Source organism: Antechinus flavipes, chromosome 6, assembly GCF_016432865.1.
Source record: "Antechinus flavipes isolate AdamAnt ecotype Samford, QLD, Australia chromosome 6, AdamAnt_v2, whole genome shotgun sequence".
NCBI lineage: Eukaryota > Metazoa > Chordata > Mammalia > Dasyuromorphia > Dasyuridae > Antechinus > Antechinus flavipes.
Window position 1 is genome coordinate 217,376,914 of NC_067403.1, and position 14,132 is coordinate 217,391,045.

Genomic DNA, 14,132 nt, shown 5'->3' on the forward strand with positions numbered 1-14,132 from the left:
TGCTAGATAGTACTAAGTGCTGTGAATATAAAAGATAGTCCCTATTGCCCAGGAATTTCCATAATAACAGAAAGGACGACTCAAAAGTGGGGAGGAAAATAGAGGAAAAACTGGTAGAGAGATCAGAAACTGAGCAAGAAGTAAAGCAAATAGTGTGATTGGGGGTCACTCAAGATATAAAGATCATGGGGAATCTCAGTATTCTCCTCAATCAATGATCAAAAAAAGAGAAGGAGAAATGCAATGTTTAAAAGAATATCTGGCTACAATTTTAAGTCAATCATTAAGGATCACATGAAACACATCTAGTCTAGTAATGGAGACCTAAAAAAGGCATGAGATAAGGTCCTTGCTCTCAAAGAACATAATGAAATCAGACAAATATATAAAATTACATAGTAACTAAATGATATAGAATTGGTAAAATCTTATGAATTAGCATTAGTAAAATTAAAATAACTAAATGATATGGTATTGAGTAGCAGTAAAAGACAAGTTCTAAGAACATTTGCCAGTGAATCATTTCCAAATCATAGTGCCAACATTGGTCATCCTCTTTATTTCCCTTGCACAAATTAGTCTCTTGTCTCAGCAACTCTGGCTCATGATAAGAAGGAATACTTCTGAGTAATATTTCTAGGCTATTTCCAAACTTATCCCTCTTTTGCTAGCTCCCCTTTATATTCTGTTTTGCATATTTCTATTTAGACCCTAAGTCTGTAGGAAAAAACCCAGAAATGATTAAACAGGTGCTTCTTTTTTTCACTTATCTCTTCAGAAAGTGAGAGATCAGTATGACTAAGAAGTAACATACCATAAAGAAAAATAATATTGGCTTTTGAGTCAAATGTTCTGGGTTCAAATCCCAGCTATGCTACTGATTAATTATGTGACTGAGTAAATTATTTCATCCATCTAGATTCAAGATCTCTTAACCTGAAATCTATAAACCTAGATCATGGATAAGTTTTGGGAAGTACACAAATTTGGTTTTAAAAATTATATATTTATTTCAAAATAACATTTCTTTTATAATTCTATATATTTTGATACATTTAAAGGTAATATTCTGAAAAGTCTATATGCTTCACCAGACTAACAAAGAGGTAGGCAGGAGGTAGGGGGAAATCATAACACAAAAAATGTAAGAAAATCTATTGTAGATCTAGTCTGCTACATACATATATATATATACATATATATATATATAGAAAGGGCTATAAAAGAACATTTCTATGTCTCAAATATTTGATCCTCTGACCTCATAGTATTCAAAGAAAGTTGCACTTGAACTAACCTTAAAATAAAAAAGAACAATTAGATTACAAAACAACCCAAAAAATGCTGATCATGTTTATCAACACCCTTCTAAAAAATCCTAGTTAGTAACCATTTAGCAATATTCACTGCAGGAAACTGGAGACTTCCCCAAGTTGTCCAGATATTTCTAGTTTGTGGAGGTCACAAATGAGAAGTTTGCTCTAGTAAACATTTGACTGGTATTAAATAATATTTTCCTTTATGGATTTTACTATTTGAGTCAATGAAAAGGCCAGGGGACTTTTCAATCATTAAGAATTCCCCAAGCTTTATTAATTAACTATATTAATTACCCAAGTAGCCGAGTTGATATATTCAGCTATAATTTTTAGAGTGTCCCCACAGTCTTAGGAGAATGACTTTAAGGATGCCTGAGGAGATGAGTATCCTGGAAATCTTATTTTGTTGATATGCTACTTTCCTCATTAATGTAAGAGACAAGCAGAATTTTAATAAATAAATTCTATAAATGCAGCTTGTCAACCAAGTTTGTAATATAGTTTTCCAATGGTAGTGGATGACTTGAGTTTAGACATTCTCCCAGAAGTAAACTTTTTAAAAAATTTCTCCATCATTCACTTTCATAAGATGCAATTGGAATTTTTTTCATTTTAATAGTATTTTATTTTTTCCAATTACAAGTAATGATAGTTTTTTCAGTATTCACTTGTATAAAATTTTGAGTTCCACATTTGACCCTTCCCCTCCCCAAAATGGCAAGTAATCTGATTACAGGTTACATATGTACAATTTCTACATTAGTCATACTGTGAAAGAAGAATCAGAACAAAGTGGGGAAAAAAAGTGAAAATAGCATGTGTCAATCTGCATTCAGATTCTATAGCTCTTCCTCTGGATGTGGATTACATTTTCCATCATGGTCTTTTGGAATTATCTTTTATCATGTGCAATTGAAAATTATGTTTCCAATGATGGATAAAAATTTCTTTGGGGTCACTTAGGCATCTATCTAAGCAGGCAATTACAAATCCATCAATTCTGAAATGGAGACATGCCAGCAGGGGTGATTGACAGATAAAATTATTTTCTTTGGAATTATGAGATTCTAAGATGCTCTTGTTATTCAAAGTTAGGAAAAATACTTTATCTTGCCAATAGCATTTGCTGTATGAGTTATTACAGAGTTAATGCCAAGTATTAATATATGCAAAATGAAAGTTACTTTTCCCTTCCAGAAAAAGGTACTTTGCTGTTTTCATTTCCTACATAGAATGGTAGGCACCAATGTCATGATTCAGTTGCAAGAAGGGATTTGGGGCAGAATTATAGCCAGATATTGACTGGCACTTGAGTTGGAAAACTATATTATATGTAGACAACATACATTTATTAAGGATGGCTTAAGTTGCCTTTAGAATGTAGAAGAATGAGGATAATAAAACATTTATTAAACACTTAATATACAACAGGCAGTATGAAGTCTTGAATATACAAATTCCAAAGTGAAAAAGTCTGCTCTAAATGATTTTACACACTAATGGACAAAATAAAATTATAAGAGGATATTGGCCTAGTGAGAATGTAGTTGACCATGTTAGGCTTGAACGGATGAATGCACCCAATGCAAAAGATGGAAAGTGGAGGAATTGGTATTTAGCTGGGTTGATGATAAGATGGCCAGGATGGAAAATACAGTGGGACTGGAATCATGTTCTGCTGTTGATTAGACATAAGTGGCTATGCGTATGTGTACTCAGTCACTGATCTAGACACTTGAGTCTAGGGCAAGAGTTTCAAAGATGAAAACATTAAATTCCAAGGAACTGGAAACCTTGTTTCTGGAAGCTGTCAGATTTATAGGACCATAAGTGCATTTATAGACTAGACTGAATTAGTGATCCTTGAGACTAACATTCTGGCAATGAAAAACTCCAAGGAAGAACTTAGTTTTTCTTCATGATACCAATTCCATGATTTGATATAGTCTTATCCAAAAAAATCACCCGTGGACTTTAAAGAAAAAACAATTTCATTGTTTACCAATACATGAGAAACAGCCCAGTTTGGTGGCTAGAACTCTGGCTTTAGGGTTAAACAGACCATAAGTCCTGCCTCTGACGCACTATGGTCCTGTCACAATCTTTTACTGTCCCAGGCAACTCTAGAAGTATTTAAATTGCATACAAGTTGATGATCTGCATTAGCAGAGCGAGTTTCCACACTGCAATATATCAATAAAATCAAAGAATAAGATTTTTTTTTAAATTCGGAAGAAAAGTTTGTTAAAACATTTCTTGTCCACTCTATGGAGTTCATAGGGAGACAGTGATTGTTGTTCTTTGTTCTTAAAAGAGGATTCAAAATGGCATTGCTATGTTAGAGTCCAGTTAGGGCGATTCAGCTGTGGCTGATCAGAGCGATATGAGCTTGGAGTGCTCCGCCTCTATCCCCATGAACATCTGGGGTGGACTCTAGCTTGGTGCACCTCACGTTCCTTCTGAGCTAATTCATTTCTACTTTGCTCAAAGAACACAGCACTTTCTCTGATAAGGGCACGCCATGCTGGGTCTTATGGTGCAATTCAACTACTCAGTGCTGAAGCTGCCCACTGCCCCTTAGTGATAAGGGCTTGCTCATGGAGAGATGGGATGAACACGTCCATAGGATTCTCAACAGACCATCGTCAATGCTGAAGCTATGGACCACTTATCTCAAGTTGAAATCAATTAGTCCCTAGGTGAAGTTCTAACTGAAAAAGAGATTCTGAATATCACTGAGCTACTTTTATCATGTGGTGAAGTACTGGGTCCTGATTCTTTTCTAGCTGTGATTTAGAAGGGGGGGGGGGTCATACAAAAGCTGAGTGAAATTTTCCAGATTATATGACAGGAGGAGCATTTGCCCCAGGAGTTCGAGGATGCCTTCATTGTCCATCTTTATAGGGAGACAAAGGAAAGCAATGAAATAGGATTTGGGAAGACTCACCCCTTCACTGAGGTAAAGAAGTTTTCTACAAACATTTTAGAATCATAAGCATATGAGAGACATTCTTGTCCAATCCCTTCCTTAACTGGTATTGCAACCTTGTTCTCCATTGCAGAATGTCTGCTTTCTCATTCCCATTTTAATCTCTCTTTTTATTCCCTCTCCTCTATTTCAGTACAAATCTGTGCCTTTACTTACTGTGCCAGATGGCAGTTGTAGGTGATAATTTGAGAAGGGTAATTAAAAATATTCTTCTACTTTGGTAAAGGATTCAATATAACTGCCTTAATCAGAGGCAAGCAAGGAAGGACAGATAGGGCTGGAGCAGCTAATCTCTAGGTTTTATAGTGGTTCTTATTTTATCTGTGTAACAATCTCCACTCAAGTTCCCTACATTGATTAAAAACTTGCCAAATTCTTTGCTTTAAAATATGATGTTAAGCAGACTGGACTACGTATTATTGTGTTGATGATTCAATAATAAAGAGAGCAATTTATAACCAAATCCCTCTAATTTTTGGCAGTATAGTAAATTTTTTTTTTCTGGGAAGTTTATGTTCTTACTTTTTAAAATTCATGAGCACTTTGTTTATTGGGAGTCTGATTAATAGTTTACAGCTGAACTTTCCACATGAAACTCTATAGAGACATTTAGGAGTTATAGCAGAAAGGCATCTCCGGTACATCCTTAGTATATGATTACCTAGCATTCATTGGCCAGACTAGAGGTCAAGATTCATGGCAAGGCCAGAAATAAATCAAGATGAGAGAAAAAGCCAGCACGAGTAAGCTCTTGCAGCTTTCAATTATGTGCTGGTGTGTTAAGCCATTGTAATAGTATTCTCTAGACTTCTGCATAGTTTTCATGATTAAAAATTGTTTTCTTGACAGTTAACCTATAATTGAAAAGATGATGTGAACACAAATGTTATTTTGATGTAGAAGAAAAAGAGAAGGTTGACTTTTTATTTTCACATAATTGATGAAATGTGAAATTGCTTTATTTTAGACTAACCCCAGAGGCTAGCAATTTATTCATTTTGTATCAGGATGATGGCAAGGCAGATACTGCTCTGAATAGGTCTGCATTTTTGCAGTGCAGTTAGCATCAATCCTGGTAGGCCATCATTAATGAACTTTATCACTAATATTTTATGTGGCCACATGATTGCAGAAGCATGGTCCTTCTCCCGAAAAGGATGAGTTATCCAGCCATGAACACTACCTATTTACTTTCCTCCTGCAGTGATAGTTATCCTTAGCTCTGATGCTTTAGTGCATCCAATGCTATGGTGACTCTTGACTGGGAAAGCTTGCTCCCCTTCATAACTTGAATGATTTTCCCATGTCACAGTGAATCCCCAACAGTAGCTCTACCCAAAGCTGTAAAGGCCTTTTCATTCTTGGATTCCTCATTCATGGCTAACAGGCTGAGATTCATACTGGCTTCTCTGACTGCTGTGACATGGACTGTTTTATTTTTTGTTATATTAGCAAAACACTACAAGTAATTCTCTGAAGCTACAAATCACAGAACAGGTTCCAATCAACATTATCAGAGAGAATTAGCACAGTGGGAGCTTCTTATAACAATGACATCAAGGATCCAGTCCACTTCCTGCATATGTTTTCAAAATAAAAAGCTTAAATAATATTTTTGATGTCAGATAATTATACATGCACTGAATCCCATCATAATCAATATAGGGATAAAACAAGTATAACAATATAAAATATTTCTCAACATAGAATTGAAAAGTAGAAATAGTTTTTTAAGCCTTTTAGAGCTATGACCCCATTTTCTGTTCGATTTCTGCAGAAAGGAGTCACATTTTGGAACTATATGTATATGTGTACATGTTAGATGTAACATCTTATACATACATATACACACATGCAATTTGCTACCTTTATTACCTTAGCTACATCTCTCCAACTCCTTAAGGCTCACAATCCTCATCTGCAAAATGAGTGGAACAGACTACAGTCTCTGAATTCCTCTTATAGATCAGTTTTTCATCATGCTATAAAGGGAAATGACAATTTTTCCTCTCAGAGATTTAATGACAATTTCCCAGCAGTCACTATTATTGTGCAACCATAGCATCTAAAAATTAAAACTGGACTATCACCTAGGACTGAAGATAACTGGTTTTTTGCATTACCTTCTGCATGATTATGCATGAAAGCAGGCAAGATGAAGTATGGTCAGTTGATAAGCAAATGAAACTGGAGAGACTCTTGAAAAGCAGCATGAGTAAAACTAAAAAAAAAAGTCTTGGAGGTTGATCATGAGTAATCCTGGCTCAGAGTCTGCAGGCAAGGAGAAGTAGATGGTGCAAACAATGATCATAAAACTTTCCACAGATAGTAAAAGGAAGCCCAACATAATGCTTATGGGACTAATGCTATCCCTTTATAAGCTGGTTTTATGAGTATAGAACTCCATAAGCTTTTTTACTTCTAGATAGAAGATGCTTTGATAGGTGCTGTCAAGGTTTACTTGAGGTTCTAAGTTTGTCTTGAGATCATCCAGTGTATGTTTAAAAAGATTTATTGCTAGAATGTTGGCTACCAAGAAATTCTGATTAAGGGCTATGTAGACTAATGGGGCATCCAATAAAGTGGATAGGAATTGAAATATACATTGATGAAGGGAGATGAGGAAATAATCCTCATTACATGATTATGATTTAAGTTATTGTGAAAAGTATTGTAGGATTTGTGACATGGATTCTACTGAAAATTCAACTCCTTATGATGTTTAATGACAATTTTTTTTCTCTTGGGTAAATAGTTTATGGGACTAAGAGACAACTGGCCTAAGAGTCAACTTTTATGGCAAAGTGCCAGCTCACAAATGATCCAATTAAATCAGAACCAGATCGAAATTTTTTACATCCCTCTCAGAATTAGACATAGATCATAAAAGAACCTCATCAGGAAACCCTAATTACCCTATTCTCTAAAGTACAGTTTCACTTAGAAACACAATCCATAATATGAAGAAGCCCAAGGACAACCACGAGACAAAGATTCAGAGCTATCACTCTAACATCAATATGGCATATGATCCAGAGCTCCATGAGTGAGAGGGAGGACAGATTGCAGCAGAAGTGAGATAGCTAATAGCAATCAATCAACAAGCCTTCATTAAGTGGTACTGTGGTAGGCAATAGGCACACAAAGTCCAAAAGGAAAAAATCCCTGCCCTCAAGAAGCTTACATTCCACTGGTGAAGCTATCACGTACATATATAAGTATATTCAAAATAAATTAAAAGTGACTTAAAAGGGGAGGAAACATTAGTAGCTGGGAATCAGGAAAGGCTTCATGTTAGTGATAACATTTAAACTGAAAATTCAAAGGAGCTATTCTAGAAGAGAGAGGTAAAGGAAGGAATGAACAGTTATATATGGTTAGCCAAACTGAACCTTAAAAGTGTTGGGAGGTTAATAATAATCTCAGACAAAAAGAGGAAGGTTGTTTGGGGACACATGATTGTGAAGGACTTTTCAGTCAGAGAAGTTGATATTTGATCCCAAATGCCACTGGGTACCATTGGAGTTTATTGAGTAGGGAGTGACACGGTCAGACCTTTATTTCAGGAAAATTACTTTGGCAATTGTGTGGGAAAAAAAATTGGACTGAAAAGTGATTTGCAGCAAAGAGAACAATTAAGAGACTATTACTGCAGTCCAAATGAAAGGTGATGAAAGCATAGTCTAGAACTGTGACTCAGTAGAGTTCTAAGAGTGCTTATGAGAGCAGAAATAACAGTATTTGGGAATAGGTTGGCTATGAATGGTGAGTTAAAGTGTCAAGTTGAGAATGACACTGAAATTGAGAAATTTTTTTAAATGATTTTTTATAGTTTTTATAGCACCTTCTTGTATTGCCATAAGATAAATGAAATTCCTAACCTACCTCAATATCAATAGTTGCAGTATATACAAGTATAGTTCAATTTCCTGGAATGTACAGGTGCTGAAACACTGGAGACTTGGCTATGTCAGCCCCAGGACCAGCATTCTACTTTAAACTTTAGCTGCTGACCAGACTTTATTATGAAATACAAATGAACTTTCCATTATTATCACTGTGTTGCTGCCACTGCTTTTCTTGGATATATCATTTCATCAGGAAAAGGACCTTTCTCTGCTAAGGTAGAGTAACATCTTATCAAGGACTTAAGAGTTTTAGACAATTGCCTAAAATTGTGAGAGGCTAATGATATACCAAAATCACATAATAAATATGTTTCAGGAAAATGAATTAATTACACCTAAGTTCTCTCTACCGCAATCCATTCAATGAGATTTTTAAGAAATTAAAAAAATCCCTACAAGTTAATTACAATTAAACACAAATATTAATTATAAATATAAATATAAAAATAAAAATGGAGTTTGAGGAAAACACTTTAAATTTTAAATGTTTCAGCTTTCTATAGGCAAAAGCCACCAAAAGAAGCATGGTCAGAATAAAGTGGAGATGAGGATGAATAATATTAAGACCATTCCCTAAGGGATCTCTTTAAGTCACTTACAAATCTTTGAAAAAATCTTGCTTTTTGTCATCCTAGCACTAATGTTGGAAACTCCCCAAATTCTCTTTTGAATAGGATGGAAAGATATTCTGCCGACGGACTGCTTGTGATTGTCAGAATCCAAGTGTTGATCTCTTCTGCTGCCCAGAATGTGACACCAGAGTTACCAGTCAGTGTTTAGACCAAAATGGACATAAACTCTATCGAAGTGGAGACAACTGGACATACAGCTGCCAGCAGTGCCGCTGCATGGTATGGAAATAAATTTCTACACAATGAGAAAGCCTTTTACAGCCAACGTGTATCTAGGCAAATCCCAGAGCAAGGGAAATATTTCAATGGTTCACAAGGCTCAATGTAATTCAGAGGTAGCAAAAATCACATTTTTCCTTGGGATTTATTGTAAGAGGGTTTCATTTTCTAAGGCTGGTTGGTATCAACATTGATTCTAACGAGAGTTAGGAGGGGGGAATTCATTCAGAAAAATCAAATGTCAAAGATATCACAAATGACATTCATGAACTCATCAGCAAAATCAGAAGACATCATTTTGGGAGCTTCATGCCTGAATTGTACAAAAATAACATGTATTACATAATATTCTTGGGGATCAACAAAGAATAGAAAAATATGTAGAGCAGGTTTTGTTACTATAATGGCTATTAAATGGGTCACAATTACCAACCCTTTCCTGAGCATAGAACTTTAATTCTTACATACATATGATTTGATAGATATTGGTTACTCCTTTCAATAAAATAGGTTGTATGGTTTAGTCTATTCCAAAGGATATGACTTTCCAGAATAACTATAACATGCATTTAATACCATATACCCATCTGGATGATGACCCTCCACACATTTAACTATCTTGATTCTCAGAACACAATTTGGAAAAAACACATTCTCTTTCACTGCCTTCTTTTACTAAGAGGCTCTACCCATTCTTTAAAGGAAGTTAATCCTGCAATGTCCACCATAATATTTAATGATAATGAAAATATGAGTATCATTTCCTTTCTAATAATAAAAAATGAGACTGGAAGTAGAATCAATTTATTTCTTTTGGCCTTAAGTACAGCTAATCTTTGAGAGGTCCTGGCAGAATTTAGTTGCCACTAACAACTTTGAGGAGTCAAGGTCATCTTTTCATTCTAATAATACAGAAGAGGAAGACTTTTGTAAAAATTTAAAATCCTATTAGTTTTGACCTGAAATTTATTTCATTTGATTCACATATTTTGGAATATAAAACATTTTTGAGGTGAGGAGCTATTTTCATTTTGATTGCATGCTTTTATCACATAGTACAGCATCTTGTCCATAGTAGGTGCTTAAGATGCTTATTGAATGATACTGAAATTGGAAAATTAAATTAATATTTTTAGGAAATGGATTTTTATAACTTATAGACCTGAGATCAGCTATGTTTCTCTTATTCTTACATCATAAAATGTCTAAGTAAATAATAAGATAAACATCCCAAATCATTTATTTTTCTAAATTGATATATTCTCTATTGGTCCTCAGTTTCCCTGGATTTATTTTAATACTACCAGTAATATAAAAACTTTATCCTGGTGGATTAAGAAAATATTTGTCATTCATAATTTACTGATGAGAGACTAATAAGAATCCCAATCTTAGCAGTTTTCCAATTTCCACAATGAAAAAAACCAATTTCAATCCTCTCCCAAATTTATATTTTCCATTACAGACAAAGAAAATTTAAATTTCTAAGAGAAAAAAATCAATCCTATAGTTTTATATGTTATATTAAGTGAGATCCTTATAGTTTCATAATCAAAAAAGGTTTATAATTCTACCATTATACTGAAAATGAGTTTTTATGTCTCTAGTCATGATGTCATAGATAAAATGAGATCATATTTGTGCAAGTTCCCTGAAACATGTAAAGCACCATGCATAAAAGGAATTTTTATTATGCTGTCTTAGGGAAGGGTACTATCATCGAGGAGGTTTTTTTTTTTTTTTTAATTGAAACCTTTTGGGTTTATTTTTTTATCGTTTTCATTTCCAAATACATTAAAGTTTAAAATCTGTAAAACTTAAAACTTCGCTAAGACTTTTGGAAGGTCCTGTTTGAAGGAGAAAGAAGGAACAGCAAGAGGAAGAAGAGGCAATAAGCAAAAGCAGAAGAAGCAGGAGAAGGAAGAGGAAGCAGAAGGAGAACAACAAAAAGAAAGCACTTTAGCAGAAGTAACACAAAAGTTAAAAATTAAAAGTTAAAAATTATATACAATATCTTGCACTGGTTTTTCCTCTCTCTAAAAGAAGGGAGAAACTTATTTATCTTTTTTCCCTCAGGACCAAGCTTAGTCATTTTAATTATGCAATGTTTATTCATTGTTTTTTCTATTTACATTACATTTAATGACTCTTTTCATACTTCTACCTATTCAGCTCTGTATCAATTATGATGGATCTTCCTCCCATGCTTCCTTCTATTCATCTCCTCAAATGTCATGCATTTGATTTATTACTAAAAAAGTTACTATAAATATCTGGTGAGACCTTATTGTCATTGATTTTCTCAGGTAAGGTTTTTCAGTTAAAGGGGAAACTGAATTAGCCAAAGCAAATGCACAATACACAAAATGAGGGAAGCTACTCCAAAAGTCCACTCACGATGGGGCATTGTATTTCTCCTTGTCTAGGAAGGAGAAGTGGACTGTTGGCCACTCACCTGCCCCAGCCTGAGCTGCGAGTACACGGCAGTCTCCGAAGGGGAATGTTGCCCCCGCTGCGTCAGTGACCCCTGCCTGGCAGATAACATTGCCTATGACATCAGAAAAACCTGTCTAGACAGCTATGGCGTGACCAGACTTAGCGGTGCCATTTGGACAATGGCTGGATCCCCCTGCACAACCTGCAAATGCAAGGTAACTAGTCTTTATGGAAATAAGTCTTCATGTCCCAAGCAATTTTCTGTGCATCACATATACGCTGATCCCTATCCAGAAGTTCCTCTGTTTTCATGAGATACAGTAACAGGTTGTATAATAAATGAAATTATGAATAGAATGGTATTTGGTCCTGCTTGAAGTAGTAAAGCATTATAACAGCCTATTATCAGTCCGCTTATGCTGATGTGTGCTTTTTTGACCTGCACTGGGGGAAAAATAGTTTCCTTTGATCATGGTAAGTTTTGAAAGCACTTTCAAGAAATTGTCAATGTTATATAAAATGCTGTATGAAGTGGGTACTTTTTTCACCTTCATTTCACAGTGACTAATGGAGATCTGCAGTTATTGCTCACAGGCTTTAATTCACTGTGATTACTTTTCATACTTCTTTTGCTAGTAATTCCTTTGAGGTATCCCCATTTTTTTTCTTTTTTTGAATGTTGACATTATTTCTCCATCCTCTGACACAATCCTATGTAGTTTCTTTTCATATAATGGGAAATAAACTACCTCATTTTTGTGAACTCGTTTCTGAATTTCTGATTGTGATTTTGAAAATTAAGATAGTAGCCATATGAGCTAAGAATTCGTCTCAATTACATGATCCTGCAGCGTAGAGCTTTTTTAGTTCTCCAGGATTCAATCAACATGCTGCCTACTTGGTTAGGAAGATTCTAGTTCCAATTCACATCTTGTGGAAATATCTCAACTGCATCCTTCTGCCCATCTAACTTTAGATCTAAAAAGAATAGAATAAATGAGGGACATGTGTCCAAACCTTAGGTATTGAAGGCATACATTCAGCAGTCTGTACTAAAATGAGTATCCTGAAAGAGCACCTTTAACCTCAGAGAGCCAGAGTTCACTGGATTCAGATATGAGCACCAAATCCTGTCTGAAACTATTGATTACTTCTGAAGTCATACATTAGACATATTGAAGGAGATGGTATAAGGCATAACTGATTTTAAAATAAAGCTAACTGAAAAGTTATTACTGTCTTTTCCAAAGTAAGAAATCTATATTACAGTGCTACTGAACATGTTCTCAAAAAAATTACTGGGAATTGTCAAAAGGTTATCTATCTCAAGGCTCTTCCAGTTTTAAATCCTATGTTTGGAGTAAAATCTGTGACAATGGAATAAATTACTATCTTTAAGGGTCAGCACTCATTTGTATTAGTAACTTCTAAAAATAAATTTGAAATTTCCCTTTTAAAAAATCATATAATTTCCTCATTATTTCTCATGAAACATTTTCCTGGCAATTGGTTTCTCCTTTAGATGGTTTCAAAATTGCCAATTGTCACTTTGGAAATGTGTGTGCTTTTGTAATATACACATATACTTTGTGTGTGTGTGTATATATGTACAGATACACACAATGTATATGTTGTTATGCAATATATATTTAGTGCATATACTATGTATATATGTATATAAATATATGCATAAATTAATATATTATATTGTATATATATATATTGCATAGTGTATACACACAGAATGTGGTTTTATGTGTCTATCATATATATATATATATATAGTTATAATATAGACAGAGAATATTTCAAGAGACTAATCTCTACTCAATACTTGCTTTCTCATATTACAGAATGGAAGTGTGTGCTGTTCTGTGGATTTAGAATGTCTTCACAATAACTGAAGTATTTAGCATGGACTTACCTGGGTGAGGAAAACAACAGACACAGTGATCACTCAAAATAATGAAGAAGTTGGTGTTTTATATCACAGACAATTACCAAAGGCTCCATCAGACGAAGATATTGGGGAGCTGCCTTTTGGGACCTACCACTATGCTCATTCTTGCTAATCTAGTCTAGATGACTTACAGTCCAACACATATAAGTCTATGATTGTTTAAAAAAAAAAAAAGTCTCCCGTGTTGTAAATCACCTCTCTTCCCTATCAGATCATTTGAAAACACACTGAAATGATTTCATGGTAAACTTGGCTGTGTTTTTTGGTTTATACTTTGTGTATTGACATAAGAGAAATTTGCCTTCCCATCCCCACCCCAATGCCCTTCCTTTTTAATTTTTGGAGCTAGAGTCTAGATTCTACCAATAAAGCTTCCTGTGTGATTTTTGTCCCATACAATGCATCCTCGGTTCTGATGATCCTGTCATATGTTAATATAAATATGTGTGTTTGTATAGCTAAGAGTCCTGAGTAGTACCCCTTTGTCAGAGATATTGGACTTCTGAAACACTTCAATACACATTTAACAAATAGAGGCTCTAGGCGATCAAGATGGAATTGAGTGAAGGAGGCAGAATTGGCAGGGAAAAAAGCCAGAAACTTTGTAAAGTGATGAAAAGTACCTTGCCTATCAAGGTCAGCTACACATCAATATTCCAAGTGATCTAT

At 34.7% G+C, this 14,132-nt stretch overlaps 1 protein-coding gene across 1 annotated transcript in view; it reads left to right on the plus strand.

The window, feature by feature from the left end:
• Nucleotides 1-13,862, plus strand: part of NELL1 (neural EGFL like 1) — an 870,390-nt gene extending 856,528 nt beyond the window's left edge. The window contains exons 18-20 of the mRNA XM_051966758.1: nt 8,891-9,067; nt 11,494-11,718; nt 13,357-13,862. Of these exons, the coding sequence (XP_051822718.1) occupies nt 8,891-9,067; nt 11,494-11,718; nt 13,357-13,407 (453 nt within the window). The 3' untranslated portion in view covers nt 13,408-13,862. The remainder of the gene's footprint in view (nt 1-8,890; nt 9,068-11,493; nt 11,719-13,356) is intronic.
• Nucleotides 13,863-14,132: the final 270 nt, after the last annotated feature.